Here is an 18833-nt window from a genome sequence, read left to right as displayed (position 1 = left end):
AACACCATCGATCGCATAGCAGAGGCTGTCTCGATGCAGTAAGAAAGCCAACGCTCTACTCGTTCATCTTCGCGTCATTGCAGAACCTGTTGACATTTTCTTCTGATTAACCAAAAGATAAGCTCGAGTTTCTCTCTCATGACTAGATTAAAGATTAAGATACATAAAGCCGTATCCCCTTTTCTATATGTGATAAGAAACCACGGTGACTGGACTGAAAGGCATCGAGGTTTGAAGAGAAGCAAATGGAACTCAGACAACAAGAAGCCGAGATGAGTCGTGTCCGTATGTTTCACCCTCACTCTACCTTCTTCCTGAAGCAACAGCCTAATGGGAGGAGGAGGAGGGTGTGGAAATGAAGCCTGGACGTGGACTTTTGATGCCTTCATCTTTCTACATGTAGAGAGATGTCAGATGAGATCGACTGAGCCAAAAGTTGCACCTTGTCCACCCACCGTAACCAAACCTCACGACCAAAGCGGCTCTTCCAAGAAGGTGAGCCCGTATGAAGTATGAATACGAAGCTTTTCACCATTGTGTACCTGACAATGTCAAAAGACAACCAGTGGTTGGATTCCATGGTCAAGCCGATGTGTGGATCTCATCGAGTGAACCAATTTTATACGGAGAGTATTGACACATGATATATGCAAAAGGTTAAGGCCATCATCATGATGGTGCATCGTATGGAAAACTTGTGAAACAAGCATTTGAGCAATTACTATATCCAACAGTAAGGCTAGCAAAGTGGGTGCACCAACTGCTACAGGGTTGAACAAGGAGATTTTGACCACACAATATACTAATATGTTCAACTAGAAAAGCCAGCACAAATCAAAACCTAATCTGCCAACTATAAAGCCATCTCATCACACTCATGTAGCCTGCCTGCATTTTGAGCCTCTATATAAGACGGCCCCTTTTATTCCCTTTCTGTTCCATTACCACCTCAAAGCTTTCAAGCGTCGGGACTGAGTTCGGCAATGGAGTCTTGCTCACACATTGCTGTGCCCTCCTGGATGCTTCCTTTTCTGTTAGGGTTGTTCTCTCTTCTCTTCCGCCACATCGACGCGGAAGTCCAGTATCATGACTTCGTGGTACGTCATCTTCCATCTTGAATCATAGTGCATGCTTCTCTTGGCTCGCTACGACTGCATGTCTTGGAACCTGTTGGTGCAGGTGCAGGCCACGCCGGTGAAGAGGCTGTGCAAGGCCCACAACATCATCACGGTGAACGGGCAGTTCCCGGGGCCGACCATAGAGGTGAAGAACGGGGACACGCTGGTGATCAACGTTGTCAACCGAGCGAGATACAACGTCACGCTCCACTGGTACGTACGAAGTCTGTGCATCCATGCATGCTTCTTCCTGCAAAGAAACTGTCGGCTGTAAGCATTTAAGCGACGGAGGGTTGGGTGTTGGGTGTCTGTTCAAGGCACGGCGTGCGGCAGATGAGGACGGCGTGGGCCGACGGACCGGAGTTCGTGACGCAGTGCCCGATCAGGCCGGGCGGCAGCTACACGTACCGGTTCACGATCGAGGGGCAAGAGGGAACGCTGTGGTGGCACGCGCACAGCTCATGGCTCAGGGCCACCGTCTACGGAGCTCTCATCATCCTCCCCAAGGAGAACTCCTCCTACCCGTTCACCAAGCCCAAAAGAGAAGTCCCTGTCATCCTTGGTACGCACACACCTCTCTCTCTCTCTCTCTCTCTCTCTCTCCCCCCGTGGTGGGTCAGCTAAACTCGAGAGTTGAAATGAGAACCGGAGAGCACAGCTCTCACTCTCAACACAGTTCAAGACACTCTTGTGTTGACCAGTTTAACACTTCATTTTTCACTTGCAATTCCAATCTAAAGAGCACCGTCAAGTTCATACTGCTGCAATTATCGTGGATGGTGGCAAAAGAATGATGTGCATGATGGCTTTGCCGCACCTTAGAAGAGAAAAATGATCCGAAGAGGTGTGGAAAACACTAGTCCATGATGCACCCCAGTTCAATAGGGTGCCTCAATAGGTGTGCATGTAGCTATGTTGCTACTTCCAGCAAATCTAGTATTATTATTAGGTACAAAAACTAATGATGCATGACTATGTGTATTATTAGGGCCGCTTGTAAACTTTCACTCTAAAGGTATATTTTCGCAGCAAAAAATGTCACTCGCCTTTTTCCAGGGCAAAGAAAGGACGGTCTATCATTACAATCATCACCGGTTGGGGAACCACATCATTTGACAGCCTATGGTCTATATAAGTGTTATGAAGCTATTATCTTTCCATTTCTCATGAACCATATTAGTGACATAAAAATAAAGTATATCCATTTATAAATATACAAAAGTGATTCCGAGTGTATGAGCATATTTGGTACTTGCCACGAGAAGAATCCTGTCAGGGAAACACCTTATCTCACAACTTAAGTCATGACATGTTATACAAACCGTGGGGCGGCCGTTCACAAGCACGTGTTTTGACTTGAGACTCTGCAGTAGCTGAAGTCGTACTTAAAATCGTGGCTCTTCTCCAGGTGAATGGTGGGATCGGAATCCGATCGACGTCGTGCGAGAAGCAACACGGACCGGAGCAGCTCCCAACATCTCCGACGCATTCACCATCAATGGCCAGCCCGGTGACCTCTACAATTGCTCCAACAAAGGTGTGTGCTTGTCTTCTCCCTTCCCACCACCACCACCCACATCACTATCTGGATCCTGTTGTTCCAAGTTTGATCCTGTATGCGTCGGTGACTCCTCCCGTGCTTGCGCCTCCTGCAACACCATCTGCAGACACAACAATGATTCCGGTGAAGGCCGGAGAGACCAATCTCCTCCGGTTCATCAACGCGGCGCTGAACACCGAGCTCTTCGTCGCGATCGCCAACCACAAGATGACCGTCGTCTCTGCCGACGCGTCCTACACCAAGCCCTTCACCACTTCGGTGCTCATGCTCGGCCCGGGCCAGACCACCGATGTGCTCGTCACCATGGACCAGCCGGCGTCCCGCTACTACATCGCCGCTCGGGCTTATGCGAGCGCGCAAGGCGTGGCCTTCGACAACACCACGACCACCGCCATCCTCGAATACGACTGCGGCTGCTCGGAACCAGGACAAGGTGTTCCGCCCGTGTTCCCCGCCCTCCCGGCCTACAACGACACCGGCGCAGCCTCCGCCTTCTCCGCCGGCCTCAGGAGCCTCTCCACCGTCGACATTCCCGGTCCCGTCGACGAGAACCTCTTCTTCACCGTCGGCCTGGGTTTGTTCGGTTGCCCTCCAGGGAAGACGTGCGGGGGGCCGAACAACACTCGCATGGCGGCCAGCATCAACAACGTCTCCTTCGTGTTGCCCGACACCTACTCCATTCTCCAGGCCCATTACCAACGCGTGCCCGGCGTCTTCACCACCGACTTCCCAGCGGTGCCGCCAGTGCAGTTCGACTACACAGCCCAAAACGTCAGTCGTAGCCTATGGCAGCCGGTTGCGGCCACCAAGGTGTACAAGTTGAAGTACGGCTCGGTAGTTCAGCTGGTGCTGCAAGGCACCAACATCTTCGCCGCCGAGAACCACCCCATCCACATCCATGGCTACGACTTCTACATCCTGGCGGAGGGGTTTGGCAACTTCAACGCGGCGAAGGACAACGCCAGGTTCAACCTGGTCGACCCCCCGATGAGGAACACCGTCGGCGTGCCGGTGAACGGCTGGGCCGTCATCCGGTTCGTCGCCGACAATCCGGGGGTCTGGCTCATGCACTGCCACTTGGACGTTCACATCACCTGGGGACTGGCCATGGCGTTCCTGGTGGACGATGGAGTTGGAGAGCTGCAGTCACTGGAGGCGCCTCCCGTCGACCTGCCTGCATGCTGAGTGAGCATTCCTTTAGAATTTTGGAGTTGGGAGCCTTTCATTTGCTAGTCTCACAGATATTTCATGCATGTTTGTTTCCCTTTCCCTGTTCTTGATCCTGTACTCCCAGAAAAATACATATTATTGGGAATTCATTAACTTTAAATCATTCAAGATGCTCTATAAATGCAGCAAATAATTATATCCAGTCTATTCTGTGTGCATTAGAAGGAAAGATGGAAAATATATGAGAAGCTACCGAGTTTTAAGAAGGCTGGTTAAAGAACAGGATCAGTGGTCTTAAAAATGAAGCAAGAAATAAATAGCTTCAAGGACAAAGTAAATGAAGAACAGAGACATATAAAAAGAAAAGATAGATTTATGGGTCACCCACCAAATTTCCTCATAAAAATTATCAAACTCAAGCAAAACAAAAAAAAGAAAAGAGACTTCACATTGTCCAAATCAAGAATCATTTCCATCTAAGGTTGAGTGGAAAAGAAATTCTAATTGGAAAAATATATTTTCCAATATTTCTTTAAGTGAGTCTTTTGTTTCCTCCATATTTGTTTCTCCAAAAGAATGTCAAGAGAGGTTTCCCAGAATCTAGTTTCAGTATCTTTTAACATCAGATATTTCAAAAAGAGGCCAAGCTTAATTTCAACACAATAGAAGTAAAATAAAGTCATTTACTTTCCTCAATCCAGAGTCCAAACAAATAGCTTTATTTCTGAAGGTACAACTTTTTATTTATACGCCTTTTTCCTTGTAACCAAACAGACTCTAACGCCTACTGGCAAAAACAGAATAATAGACCCAAAGATATGAACAATCTATAATCACAGAAAATGAGGCACATATGTTAACCATAGTTCAGAAAAGGCGACCTTGAGCAACAAGAATGATGGAACTTGGGACAGATCAAATGCAATCAGAGTTGATTGCTTTTTCCTTCCTTTCTTGTCTATATCTTTTAAGGAAGACACATATTTCGCTATGCAGATTTATAGAAACTGACCCCGACAGATTAACTACCCTTCTACAAGTATCTGAAAATGGAAACACGACAGAAGGAATAGCCGGAAAAGCATATCCATTCTTCTAAGAAAAACTAGATACAGTGTGCAGAGAAGCACGGCAGACCTTCAGTCTTCTGATAAAGCTGAACTTGAGGAGGCCTGTGTATGAACTCAATCCACAGAAGCGCAGTGAGCAAGTCAAGATCAAGCTACAAACTTCAGACACCGAGTATCATTGTGTATAACTTGACAACGACATGAACAGAATCGCACTCCGCATCTCACACATGTATAGTTTGCAGCATCACCACAAACAGTGCAGAAATGACGACGTGACGATGTGCTTGGTGGGCCAACTGCAGCTCTCAAATAGGAAGGAACATGTGGAGGCAAAGCCTCTAAGTTTGCCTGTTGCAAATGAGGTAATTGGGAAAGAGAATATAGATGTGTGAGGACATTTTAACCAACAGATAAGCACATGTTCATACCTCCTGTAACAGCTCCGTAAATGTCCTGGGTGCTTTCTTTGCATTTTCAAGTGCTTTTGCCTGCCTTGTCTTGCGTTTCATATTCTTCGCTTGTTTCTTTTGAACATAAGCTACAAATATGTTAAAAAAAAATTTAGCAGCATCACAGTAGAGAATACATAACAAACTTAAAACATAAATTTTAAATTATATGAAAAGAGGATTTCAAAGGTTTCTTCAAGTCCTGGAGGTAACACAAAGAATCAGTAATCATGATATCTAAATGATTACAATCCAGTCCTTACACTGCCAGATAAAGCTGACAGTTAGCATGACTGTCAGGACTTTATATCGAATATAAAGTCAAAGTTAAAAAAGGGTGTAACCAGTGAATGAGTCTCCCACCAACGCAGGATGCACAGCCTAAAACTATTGAATATAAAGTCAAAAAAATCACTCTTAAAAAGTTTTGCCTAAAACTACCATACAAAAGACTTGAAAATTTGACCTTCAGCAGTGACATGCCCCTCAGAGTAACTCTAGGAGAAAAAATGCTCTATATAAACAGGCACCCAAATTACATGTATACATAAGAGAAGTCAATGCATTTGTACTTAAGGGAAAAAGAAGAGAGGTCAAGGAAATGCCAGTGTATAAGTAGCAGCAACAAATTTTATCTTTTGTTCCTTTCTTTATGTTGCCCAGAAAACCGAAACCTATAAATTTTGAAAAGTGATAATCATGATTCTCATGTAGAAGTACCTACAACCAACAGCAGTCAGTTTTTATCAAGTTCAGAAATTCTTAACTCCTCGAACATTTTCAGCTTCTCAGCCTTTTCTTTTTGTTTATTAATCCATTTGTTTCCTAAAAAAATGGGTTTTCTTTGAAATCCTTTTATCTTTTCACAGATTACATATCCACATATATAAAATGTAAACCTATCTACACAAAGAAAACTAAATTTTGGGTCATGGATCTAGCACCAAACACTTTGATGACACAAATAACTAGGAAGAGTTTGATCAGAGCCTCTCAATAACCACAAAAGTCCCCTGAGGCATTCAAGGGATGAACCAATCAAGCAGCCCAAATTTTTAGTGCTCGATGTATAAGAAAAATGACCTATTGAAACACAAGACACTAGAGGTTTACTGTTTCTTGAAAATATATATTTTTTACTTATCACTTAGCTAAAGGATTCCAATTTTCAATTGTTTCATGCCTTCACTCCTTCATAAGTTCCCAAAACATGACTTCCTATAAACTATACTGGAACAGATATACATTTTTCTCTTTTCACAAATATTCCCTTGTTCCATTTATTATTTATATTTTTTTTGAGGACCTGATCTGAACCTGCAAAAACATTTTATGAAAATCGTTCCCAAAGTGCAAATCTTCAAAGCTTTATCCAAGATACAGGACATGTTTGTCATATACTAAAAAGAGAAGTTGAAACAGTGCCAAGTGTACTTTGTATGTCTCTAACAAATTCTACTTCATCTGGGAAGTAGAAGCATCATAAACCAAACCAAGCATCATTGCTCAAGAATATCGGACTAATGGCAACAGCAAGCCTCATTCAGTTGATCACCCTTTTAGTAACACAACTTTAAGGTTGTTGTTATCCCAATAAATTAGCTTGACTTAGATGTAAACTATCGATTAGAAAAACTATTTTATATTCAAAATGCCATGGTTACCATGCTTTATAAGGCTTTTGAGCGACTCTGACGGTAATGTGATCAGTTAAATAGGGAATGGGACCACATTTGATCGAAGAAGAAAGCCAGTGACCCTAATCCTGTGATTCCAATGGAACCCCTACGGAAGTCATGGGAGACTCAAACTCTTACCCAATTCAGTGGTAGCCAAGTTGGGTCAATTGCTGACTCGACATGGACGCACAAGGTGTGAGATTGGGAGCAGGCCACGGGCAATGAGTATTCATAACAAAACCATCTCCTTAAATTTCCTTGTTCCCAAAGTGGGCCTACATCTGTTTGCGGCGTGATATTGTTCCCAGGTTTTCTTTTCTTACATTTAACATGAAGGCAAAATAACTGAATCAATGGTTCATTGATATGAAACTTCACAAGCTCAAGTTACTGTATCTTTTATTGAAAATTAGGAAGAACCATGATACTGAGATCACTTGATATGCAAAACTCCTATAAGACACTTGTTATTGTGCTTTATAATGCTTTCAAGTAGCACACAAGGCATATCATACAGAGAATGAGGTGCAACATTGCATCTGACTAAGGCAACAGTGTCACTGACATTGTTTCTATAATTCAAGGAATCAATAACATGCACTTGGAACGCATGCAAGGATAATGTGGGATTAGAAGCACAATCCATGAGCACAACAACAACAACAAAGCAGTAAGTCTCAACTATTTGGAGTTGGGTACATGGATCTTTTGCCGCCATTGAGATGTGTAAAAATTTATATATTTAACCAAATTCAGAGTACTTAAATCTTTATTTATAGTTTCTATTTAAGTTTTTTTAGGCCTTCCTCTATCTTACATTAATCATTTTACCTCTTGTGAGTCCCAATTGAAGGTCTCCTAAGCACGTGCTCATACCATCTTAAATGATTTTCTCTAATCTTATCCTGAACAATGAATGCTAAATAATAGGTACCAATATTATCTCCAAGTAAGAAATGACAATGATAAATGAAAACTAGGTCTGAAGTCCCAATTATTTAGGGTCTAATACATATATACTTCCATATCATTTACTCAATGAGCATCTTGTTAGTTTTACAATGTTAATATCCCTCGTGATTTTTTTAGATGTTTACAAATGAATTCTTGTTTGCCCAAGATTAGCAAAAGGAAAATTTTGGCCCAAGCCTGTTGAGTCAAGTGGTATCTAGGCCAAGGTAATGTTGAGTTGCATTTAAGCCAAGATAAAATTGAGTCTTATTTGAGCCATTATAGGGCCAAGTCACATAGGCTTCCAGAACTTGATCAGGTTGGCCATATCAGCTCAAACAAGCCTTCAAAGTTCGATCCAATTCAATTGGGATCATCCTAAAGCTAAAAAGTTAAATGTCTACTCAGATAAGATCAATTGAACACTCCACCAGTGCCCTACCGCTCAATCCCCAATGCCTAGCCTCCTCCAATGATTGTTGTGCCATAGTCTATGACCAACAGATCTCCTCTACCAACCTCCTCTTCCACTAAAACATCCTCAAAACAACATCCAGGGTCCCAAGCCCTGGACATTTTATGCATAAGAATAACTCAAATCCATAAGAAACATTTTATGCATGCAATAGAAACCAAAAGAATTCACAAAACAGACCTAGTGCAACAAAATATAAACTACAATTATAAAAGTCATACTAAGAGGACGAACTCATATACAAGGCTCACAAGCATTAGCTGACATGAGATTTGTATAGAGAATTGCAGACCTCATCATTCTACAGCAGGTAGAAACTGTAGCATAAGAGGAAAAGTTAGTCTAGCAAGATGATTTTAACAGGAACATCTTTCCACTATATACATCATTTCACACCATAACCATTCTTACATCTTTGCTTCAACTATCGGGCAACCCAAATGAAACAGACATGTGCTCATATGCATAACGCAAAATCATGCATGGCACTTTCGTACTCCACATTCAAGATACAAATTTAAAAAATTCATACCATTTAATTTGATCTGCATAATCTAGACTATAGCCCATTAAAAGTTACAAGATGTAACTTTGGTCATTGTTCAATGGTTTTCACCACATACAGAACACAAGACGTAAAATCTTGTGTTCTGTTAGAACACAAATTTATTTTACACAGATAAAGTTCTATATGCAACAAGAGAAGTGACGTGACCCCTCACTTGAATTTGTAAAGATTATATATTTTACTTTTCTCCTTTATGAACTTCGCTTCTTCAATTCTTCACATGTTAAAAGAAAAACGTTGCATGCACATGTTCCTTTTCTTAGCAATTTTTACATGTATTCATATTAAGCTCTAATATTGACACAGCACTAAAATCAATCTACTAGTTTAAAACTAACCAGCAAAGATCTAACAAAACAAGAAAAAGATAAGATAATACTGGCGTGCAAAGGAGACGTAAAAGTAACCTTGATCATCATCATCCAAAGAAGCATCGTCGTCGTCATTAATCTCCACATTCTCCGCCCCCGCGTTATCATTTTCCAAAGATTCGAGGCGTGCAAGCGCTGCCTTCAACACAATAACACGAAACAGAACACGGATTAAAACAACAAATACGAGAAATAGAAATTAAAACCGAGTCTTTACCCATGAGGATCGATCCTTTAACATTTTCAAAACCATTTGGAAATTCAATATTACAAACAGCAGATAAAAGGGGAGAAAGACTTATCGACGCCAGAAATATAAATGAGCATATAATCAACAGAAGAACAGATTATTCGACTAAAAATTACAATAAATGTTCGAATTTTTATGCGAGTATCAGACAAAAGCCCTGGAGACGGAATCCACCTGAGTCCGGTTGTCGGTGCTGGCAAGAGCGGCGGCCATCTTGGCGGCGATCTTCTTGGTCCGGCTTGACGTCCGGCGGAATGGGCCCGTGTTCTCTTCATCCATGGTGGCAAGAGTTTCGCAGAGCTCGACGAGATTAGGGTTTGGCTTCGAGGGCTTCTTGGGAACGAGGGAAAGCCGTCCGGGAGGAAAAGGGGGCAGAGGATATAAAATTTTGTGATTACCCCCCGGAATCTTTTAATATTTCAAATAATACTCCTAAACTGGAAATGTATGAGTCTTTATTTGATTCTTTTAGGGGCATATCGAAGAGTACGTGCGTCGTATTCCTCCACCCCGTCCTTCCCTTTACCTCATCATCTTCGTCCACCGTCTCCTGCTGCCGCAGCACTTACCTTCCGACCACCGCTTCCTGCATCTCTCTCTCTCTCTCCTTCATTCCTTCCGGATCACCACGCATAGCCTGCTGTCACATATCTACGCAATGCGCAAAGACAAAACCAATTCCTAGGACAGAACGAGATTTTCAATGGTCCCATTGAGGTCCCGAGGATGAGGAGACAGTGGTGGTGGTGGCGAGGAAGAGGAAGAAGACTCCGTAGAGGGAGAGGAAAGTAGAGGAGATGAGAGAGCTTAGTTGCCGATGATAAGACAAAATATTGTCTTTTTAATATATGGACTAACTAATGGGGACAAAATCTAATGTCAAAAACCAAATTAGAGATCCTTTTAATCATTGAATTATAGTGGAGGGGTCATATGTTCCCATAGTATAGAACATACTGTTGAACTGAATTTAAAAACATTATTTTTCAATATACTCCTTATATAATTATAAAATATGATACAATCTTTCTTTTATCAACCCATGTTGTTAAGGTTAGTAAATATATTTAGGAGCTCTAATTATATTAAATTAATTATTTTTTTAATTAAAATTTATTTTTTTAAATATATTTTTGAGTCTAATATGTACGGTGAAAGGGAGAGACAATATGTTCTTAAGATAATATGAGAGGTATAAAGGAGTTGTCGAGTGAGATGAACTTAAAGGTCTTGTAATTAATTTTATATATTAAAATATTTATTATTTTTATGAATATTATTGGGAAATCGTAGACGAGCATCATATGTGTAGTGAAAAAATAAAAACAAAACTTGTTTCCCAAAAGAATCATATCGAATCATCATGTAACGATTGGGAGTATAAAACTCATAAAACAAAAAACATAGTCCGGAGATGAAGGAACTCTCACATAGAGGAGATCGTATATCCCTTAATCTGCATAACATAGTCCGGAGATGAAGGAACTCTCACAAACTCCTCTTTGGCGATGATCCATATGATGGATGAAGCGATGACATACCTTTTCTCGTGGCACGTTCTTTCCTTGCCTTTACACACCACAAGGTAGTAGTAAAACAAGAAGGGGCCAGCCCTTCTTATTGTCCTCATGCTCAAATAGGGCTGGTGGCAAGGGAAGAAAGGGGAGGAGATGAAAGGAGATGAGCGGCCAAAGGAATCTAGCTCATGACTCTTTGGTCCTCTTCCTATTTATAGAGAGACCTCTCAACTTACCCCTAATAGTTCCTTCTCTTTAGGTATTAAATATGTATCTAATATCCCATGGCTTAATGGATATTGGATCCTCATCCAATAACCATTCTAAGCCCTATTGGATCTTACCCAAGAATCCATTAAAATATGGGCTTTTCGGATATCACATATTCAATCCTATATTCGTCGTGTCATCTACCATATATGTGTGACCCTTTAGGCCCAATACCAAACTGGCTATGAGTTTCACTTATCAGAACTTCATCTGACTCAGTGAATTATTATCCTCATAATAATTTATTCAACTTATCAACTATAAACATACTATGCCACTACGTTATAATCCCTAAATGGTATAGGGGATCTAATATATTGGACCTGTCTACCCTTAGTTACAATGTATTTATAGTCCATCATCTATCTAATATCCCAAAGATCATATACTAGGTTTGGCATTTTCAAGCCTATACGAAATCTATCTGAGTCTCACTCTAATCAGATTCTTCCAAAAAACTCATTCTCTCTCAATCTGAATCTCATGCTTATCAGATTTATCATGAACTAATCGACCCTAGCTAGAGATTTACTTAAGTGAGAGCATATGAGATATTCCTCCCATGATATCGAGAGTAAATAATTTTCTATTAACACTCAATTGCCCTCGTAAGATTAGTTATCACTCTCAATGACCGGTTGTACTAGATCTAGAACTTCTAGACATAAGTCTGGTATCAAATAGTGAAATACTCAAATAGGGCATCATTGATATCTCAAGTCTAAGAGCCAGACATATAACTGGGATTACAAAATTACTATCTAACGATGAGGTATTATTAGCCAATCAACATTTCGTAAGTAGATCTTTCAGTGAACTCATTTTCCAATAAGCACCTATACTATATCCCTAGTGTCCCCACACAAGCAATTATAAGATTAGTCGCTTCCATCATATAGACAAGTGTATAGCACACCGGTTTATTCGGTTATCTCGATATCCCTCTCAAGTAACTTATGACCAAGTATATTTAGAGTTTGTGCTTATAAGCGAATTAGTCTCATTATCATGATCTCATTATGATCCAATTCTCATTATATGGATCTACGGACATTATAATATATATTTATAATATAATATAAAGTAAAAAATATTATAATAATAATAACAAAAAAGATTGTGCAGTGTATCACACGTGTCATCACTTATGTGATTGACTTACAGGACACATGTAACTAATAGATATAAGTGAGTGTTATCAAACCATATTAAATCTTACATCAATTTCTGATATACTATCTGACTATTGATCTCTAGTGATTTACTTTTTCTCCCTCCCAACAAAATGATATCAAAGCTCAAAAGATTCAGTAATGAAAGATCCAACAAGGATATTATCAATTTATTTTTATTTGGTGTATCATAAAAAAAAATGATGGAAGAAATAGTTTTACCTCATGACAAAGGAGGATGATAAATCCTTTTGCTTAGCAAAGCCTAAAAAGGACATTGAAAGGAAGAACAAACAACTTAGAAATGATGAGCAGTAAAAATTTAAAAAGAGTCTAATGTAAAGTGTGTACATACTATTTATCTTTACATAGTTTATAATATTATCAATAATATTTGATGATAACTCTACTATGATTATTTGAGATAAGTTAAAAAAGTTTAATCTGACTAAAAGTTTAACTAACAAGTCAAAGCACAAGTCAAAGCAGAAGTTAGGCTAAGGATGGAGGAATATAAAGACTCAGTAGAGCATTTGAATATATTCAAAAGAATATTGGATCAACTAAAAAAAGTTGATATAAAGATTAATGAAGAAGAAAATGCATTGTTACTTCTTACATCTGTCATTTAGGAGACAACTTTGTAAAAATGATACTATATGAGAAGGATATATAATAACTTTAGAACAAGTTGAAAATGCTTTAGTATCTTATGCTACTATGAAAAATAATAATTTTAGGAATATAAATAGTGAGACATCAGTTACTCAAAGTAAAGATAAATGAAGAGGACTTTTTGATAGAGACAAATTTCAACATGACTATAAATACAAAGAGGTCAAGATCGAAAGTCAATACTTTAGATGATGTTTAGTGCTATAAATACAAAAAGGAAATATATATCAAGTAGAATTATCCCAAAAAACAAGGAAAAAGTGCTTGGTGAGTGCTCTCTAGAAATAGATGACGATGGAGAGATGGAGATATGCTCCCAATCTTCAAAGCTAATAATATATCTTTTCAAAAAATTAATTTTTAGATTTTACTTGTATTACTCATATTTACTCTTTGAAAGATTATTTTGATTCATTGAATAATAAGATGATTATTAAATCAAGTTTGGACAATAATTTTATGGTGCAGGTCATGAGTATCAGTAAAGTGAAGATCAAAATAATTGATAGGGCAATGCAGAAGGATATAACTTATATTTCAGATATATGAAAAAATTTAATTTCTTTGAGTCTTTTAGATTCTTGGAATCATGACTATAAGGCTAAGGTGGAATTCCAAAAGTTACTTGGATTTATATGGTCCAAAAAGTTACATCGAAGGTTGTATTGTTTGGAAGGAAGTATAGTAAAAACTTTAAATAATTGGAAACAAGTTGCATGTCCAAGAGATGATAGATACTTATACAATAACCAGCTTTGTTCATGATGTAAAATGCGAAGAGTAAAATTCATTATTTTAAAGATATCGATGGTTGTGAGGAGAAAATCCTATTGGTACTAAGACAACAAGATGGAGCTCTTTCTCAAGAATCAAGTAGCGCCATTGATTCAATTTCAACTACACATACATTGACGAGATTATTGGAATCAAATATTGAACTATGATCTGATTCAATTTGTGTAGTTATAATAAATTCTTCAAATTAATTTAAGTTTTATATGAGGCACAAGGTGAAAAAATACCCACCAAGGTGGAGATTGTTAGTATTGATAAATAGTTTTAGGAGTTTTAATTATATTCAAATTAGTTGGAGACTCCTGATTGAATTAAAATTCTTTGGTGAATTAAGATTTGTCCCTATAAATATACTTTGAGTCTCAAGGCTTTGATGAGAGAGAGGCAAAACATTTTGGGTGCTCCTAAGGGTGATCTCTAGGGTTTTAATATGTTTATATAAAATGATATACAAGGGGAGTCATACTTAAGTGAGACTAACTCATGAGCATTATAATTGATATTGTATATTAAATAATTTAATTTTTTATATGGATGTAAACGAAAGTTATCAAATCATGTTAAATATTACGTTTATTTCTAATTTTTTTTATTGTTGATCTCTGATTTTTTTTTTTTTTGTTTTTTAATCCCTTTCAAAAATTAAAAATTTTAATTTTATATCCATAACCATGAAAAGGATTTTTTTTTTACATTTTTAGAATATAAGCCATATTCGGGGAGGTTTCACTATTATTTAAATATTTAAATCTTCATTATATCGATAGTCATGACCTTTACTATTGAATCATGAGGCTAAACTCAACTTACTCATTTTATTATTATTGAGTGAATTCTTAAAGTAAACATGAGTAAGTAGAATTGAAAACTAATATTTTTTGAAAAAAAACGTTATCGTTATTTGAGATTGAAAAGATACATCAATCATTCTCTACTAAAAGATTAAAATAAAATATACTATTTTTTTTTTTTCTCTCTACAATAATAGTTTATTTTTTTAATCTTAACTGAATTTGTAGTGTATAAATCATCTTCGTCAATCCTCATCTTAAATAGTTAATGCTTCACGAGAAGCATGTGACATTTAGGATTTTTTTGCACTGGTTCTGAAGCTATTATATCTTTCCCATACCACACATTCATAAGTTTATCATAAAAGCTTAGCCACCATGTAAGAAACAACAACTTCTTATTATTTCCATCAATTCATAGAGCAACTTTTTTTAGTTGGTCAAATTATGTCTTTGAATTCATTTAGATGCTCAACCAAGTCATCTGTTTTCTTTATTCTAGACCTATATAACTATACTTCAAATAAAATTTGTTAGTCAAACTTCAAGTCTAAGTATTTTTTTCCTATTTATCTCAAATTATCAGAACAAAATCATCCTCAATAATATTATTATTTTTTATTATTTAGGGTGTATACGTGGACCATAAGTTTACTTTTCGCCTCAAGCTTTTTTTCGACCATGACTTATTTACAAGTTTATCTGTTTGACTCGTCAACCTTTTTTATTAGGTTTTATTGAAAAATAATATTTTTTAAAGCATTGATACCATAATCAAAAGAGTCAATTCAAAAAACATAGATCCAAAAATATTATATATATATATATATATATATATATATATATATATATATATATATATATATATATATATATATATATATATATATATATATATATATATATATATATAATATTTATATGATGCAACATCTTCTACCAACATTCTATTGAAAAAGCTTAAAATCTTCGATAAGTAAGAATAATAAAATAGAAAGACACTCTCGAATCCTAAAAATTCATTACATCCTCTATCATAAATCCTAAAAAATTCTTACTCGATCCTGTAGGTCTAATAAATTAAATGTCATGGGCATTGGAAGTATGTCTTTTCCCATCATACACTCCAAAATTTTATGATATATAGAATATTTATCCAATAACCAATCGTTCTTTTCCAATAATTTCTTTTGATTTTTGTAACTAAATATATATTTAGTTAAATATTTTGAAAAAGTACGTACTCCAATCTCAACGCTGACAACCATAATGTTTTGCATGGATGTAAGATCTAATTTTGACGATTTTTGTTGCAGCACGTGAAATAGGATTGAAACATCGACCCATATTTTCCACGTGATTCGTGTGTGGCACAAAATTTTCTATCCTACCCTCGGGACCAGTTAGTCGTGGGTTTCAGTAATAAACATTCTCGATGAAGATAAAGTTCATTTCTCGTTGTGGAATCGTAAATACTTAGCTTGTTTTCTTCGTTACAAAATTATAAAAATCATTTCATATTTATTCTTCTAAATTTAAGTTTAATATATTATCTTAAAATTATATTTTCATCATACTCAAGGTAGATATAAACCTCATTAATAAACTAATGTTAAATGATGATATAGAATACAATACCAAGCGACAGACACCCTTCACCCATCTTCCTACGTATACAATCATTCAAAGTAGATAAACATAAGTTTTATTCTCATTCAACAAGCTTTCTTCTCATCCATTATGATAATAAAACAATCGCATCTTATTTATAACAAGAAAGATAATTATAAGCTTTCTTTTCATCCATTACGATGAAAAAGATACTTACAAACTTTCTTTTCATCATCTAAGTTATAAAAAGATATTTTAAACCCAATGCAAGAAACTCCTTTAGAACTACTCAAACCCATATTTTGAAACATCGAATTACTAACTTGAGTGTTGGAGGGATCGAGTTAGAAAACCTCTCATGATCTTGATCTTTATGTAGGTGATACCTTAGGAGCACAACGTTTCCACCTCAAAGATATTTCGAGCAATCTTACACATATGGGTCCAAATTACATCGGCCTGATCAAGATATCAATGATATTTTTTCTAACATTTTAGCGTTAAAAGGAGAGCACGATGTCATATGAACGTCCGCCTACGAACCCTCTCGATAAATGGTTGGGCGAGGAGGCCTTTTCTGTATATAGATGCATCCACCTCAACTCAAAATGTCAACGTGATGTGATATGAGCATATGTTCAACGACTTAGGCCTCTCACTCTTAGAAGCAATCTCAAGCCACCTGCTCATCCTTTCTGAGGTGTTCTTGAACCTCACCCAGTAAGTGCAAACGTTAATGGGTATGATATAAGATGTTGTTTTGCTCTTGCCAGCTAGCCCAAAAGGGATGCCATCATCTCATTGTAGTCAATAACTCAACCATCACCGACACCAATGGCCAATAGGAGACCCCAACAAGATAAAACAAGATAACGAAACGATACCATGCCTCGGTTCATGGATAAAATTTTCTTATTCAACAAGCTATCTTTCTCGATGGCAAAGGCCAAGGACATCAACCATGATGACCTTCTCAACCACCACAGCCCATAAGCTAATGTCAATTAGGACTCTGGAAGCGATGGTGGCAAAAAGTTCATTCACCCTCAGTGACTCTCACAACACCGATGTCGTCGAGAGCGATGGCTATGCCTCCTCGGAGCACCTTGTTCTCAAGTTAGATGACTTTGCCTAGAGGTAATGTCGGCGACCACTTGGCCTTCTTCCTCTATCCCTTTCATCCTTGTCTTCACCAGTCTCTCGTATAATGTGAAGAAGCACTAAAAACTATGGTATGCAATTTCGAATGGTACCTCCCGGTATGGGCGGTATGTACCGGTCCAACGACATACCGGTACGCGGATCACCCGCTACCGGACGGAACATGCTATAGTAGAGGAAGAAATATATAAAACTGTTTGGTACGCCCTGGTGTACCCATCGGTATGCCCTGGTGTACCCCTCGGTACGCCCTAGTGTACCGCTCGATACACGGTACCATACTGTACCGAGCCAACCTCGAAATATCGGTACGGTATGGTATTGCATACATTGCTAAAAACTATCACCACCACTTGGCCTGCTCGGCCACTATAGCCCTCGAGCTAATGCCAACCAAGAATCTAGAGGCAATAGAAAGTCTATCACCCTTGGCCAGTTCTTCAAGCGTGTCGGCGATGTTGCCTGGAGCAATGGCTATGCCTCCCTGGAGCACCATGTCCTCGAGCTTAATGACTTCACCCTTAGAGGTGATGTCAGCAACCACTTGGCCTTCCACCTCCATCACTTTGTCCTCATCTTTACTAATCTCTTATACATTGTGAAGAAGTACTAGAAGTTATTGCTCTTATATAAGAATGACCTCGCCATCGACCCTATTGCCGGCCTCGGGCCTCTAGAGGTGATCTCTAAGATCAAGATGCTATTGAATTCCATCTCTGGTGAGACAAGAGAAGACGAGATATTTATGGTGTTAGTTTGACAAGTCCCACATAGTCCCATATTGGGAAAGTCAAGCTTGTTATCTCCTATTGCAACAATAAATAAGGGCCTATGCTTTGAAGCCAAAGGCACCACAAGAAAAACCTAATTGTTTGTGGTTTAATTTTTATTAAGTCCACACTTAGTTAAAATAGTTTGGGCTTATAGTTTGAGCTTTTTTTGCTTAGTAGTTTCAGGTGTTTTATGGCCTAGGAACATTTTCCTAAGACATTTGTAATTGTCTCTTTTATAATAGAGTTTTGCTCCTCCTCCGTCCGCAGATGTAAATCTGGTATCCTTGTCTCTTTTATTTTTCTATTTTATTATCTTTATTGGGTTGCCAAATTACCCTTTGATAAATTTTCTAGTGCCAGCTCTAACAAACTGGTATCATAGCCTGGTTTCGGGATCTTTTGG

At 38.1% G+C, this 18833-nt stretch overlaps 2 protein-coding genes across 2 annotated transcripts; one reads left to right on the top strand and one right to left on the bottom strand.

Moving 5' to 3' along the window:
- The first annotated feature begins 914 nt into the window (after positions 1-914).
- Positions 915-4012, top strand: LOC103973910 (laccase-3). Its single transcript, XM_009388583.3, has 5 exons — positions 915-1097; positions 1180-1331; positions 1436-1680; positions 2527-2655; positions 2786-4012. Exons 1-5 carry the CDS (start codon positions 984-986, stop codon positions 3862-3864), a joined length of 1719 nt encoding a protein of 572 aa, XP_009386858.2. The 5' UTR covers positions 915-983; the 3' UTR covers positions 3865-4012.
- Positions 4013-4679: 667 nt separating this feature from the next.
- On the bottom strand, positions 4680-10362 carry LOC103973912 (SWR1 complex subunit 6). The gene is made up of 4 exons (XM_009388584.3): positions 9840-10362; positions 9452-9554; positions 5351-5460; positions 4680-5270 (listed from the first exon to the last, which is right to left on the bottom strand). Exons 1-4 carry the CDS (start codon positions 9942-9944, stop codon positions 5067-5069), a joined length of 522 nt encoding a protein of 173 aa, XP_009386859.1. The 5' UTR covers positions 9945-10362; the 3' UTR covers positions 4680-5066.
- Positions 10363-18833: the final 8471 nt, after the last annotated feature.

This window comes from Musa acuminata, chromosome BXJ1-1, assembly GCF_036884655.1.
Source record: "Musa acuminata AAA Group cultivar baxijiao chromosome BXJ1-1, Cavendish_Baxijiao_AAA, whole genome shotgun sequence".
Classification (NCBI taxonomy): domain Eukaryota; kingdom Viridiplantae; phylum Streptophyta; class Magnoliopsida; order Zingiberales; family Musaceae; genus Musa; species Musa acuminata.
The sequence above is the reverse complement of the archived record's forward strand: the minus strand, read 5'-3'. Positions and strand labels throughout refer to the sequence as shown.

Bases quoted from the DNA above. Each gene is read 5' to 3' on its own strand.
- LOC103973910 (XM_009388583.3), top strand. From the start codon at position 984: ATGGAGTCTTGCTCACACATTGCTGTGCCCTCCTGGATGCTTCCTTTT. The intron at 1,098-1,179 runs GTACGTCATCTT...CTGTTGGTGCAG, and splicing joins TCCAGTATCATGACTTCGTG to GTGCAGGCCACGCCGGTGAA. The intron at 1,681-2,526 runs GTACGCACACAC...GCTCTTCTCCAG, and splicing joins AGAAGTCCCTGTCATCCTTG to GTGAATGGTGGGATCGGAAT.
- LOC103973912 (XM_009388584.3), bottom strand. From the start codon at position 9,944: ATGGATGAAGAGAACACGGGCCCATTCCGCCGGACGTCAAGCCGGACC. The intron at 9,555-9,839 runs GTGGATTCCGTC...ATTGTGTTGAAG, and splicing joins GCACCGACAACCGGACTCAG to GCAGCGCTTGCACGCCTCGA. The intron at 5,271-5,350 runs GTATGAACATGT...CATTTGCAACAG, and splicing joins TTACGGAGCTGTTACAGGAG to GCAAACTTAGAGGCTTTGCC.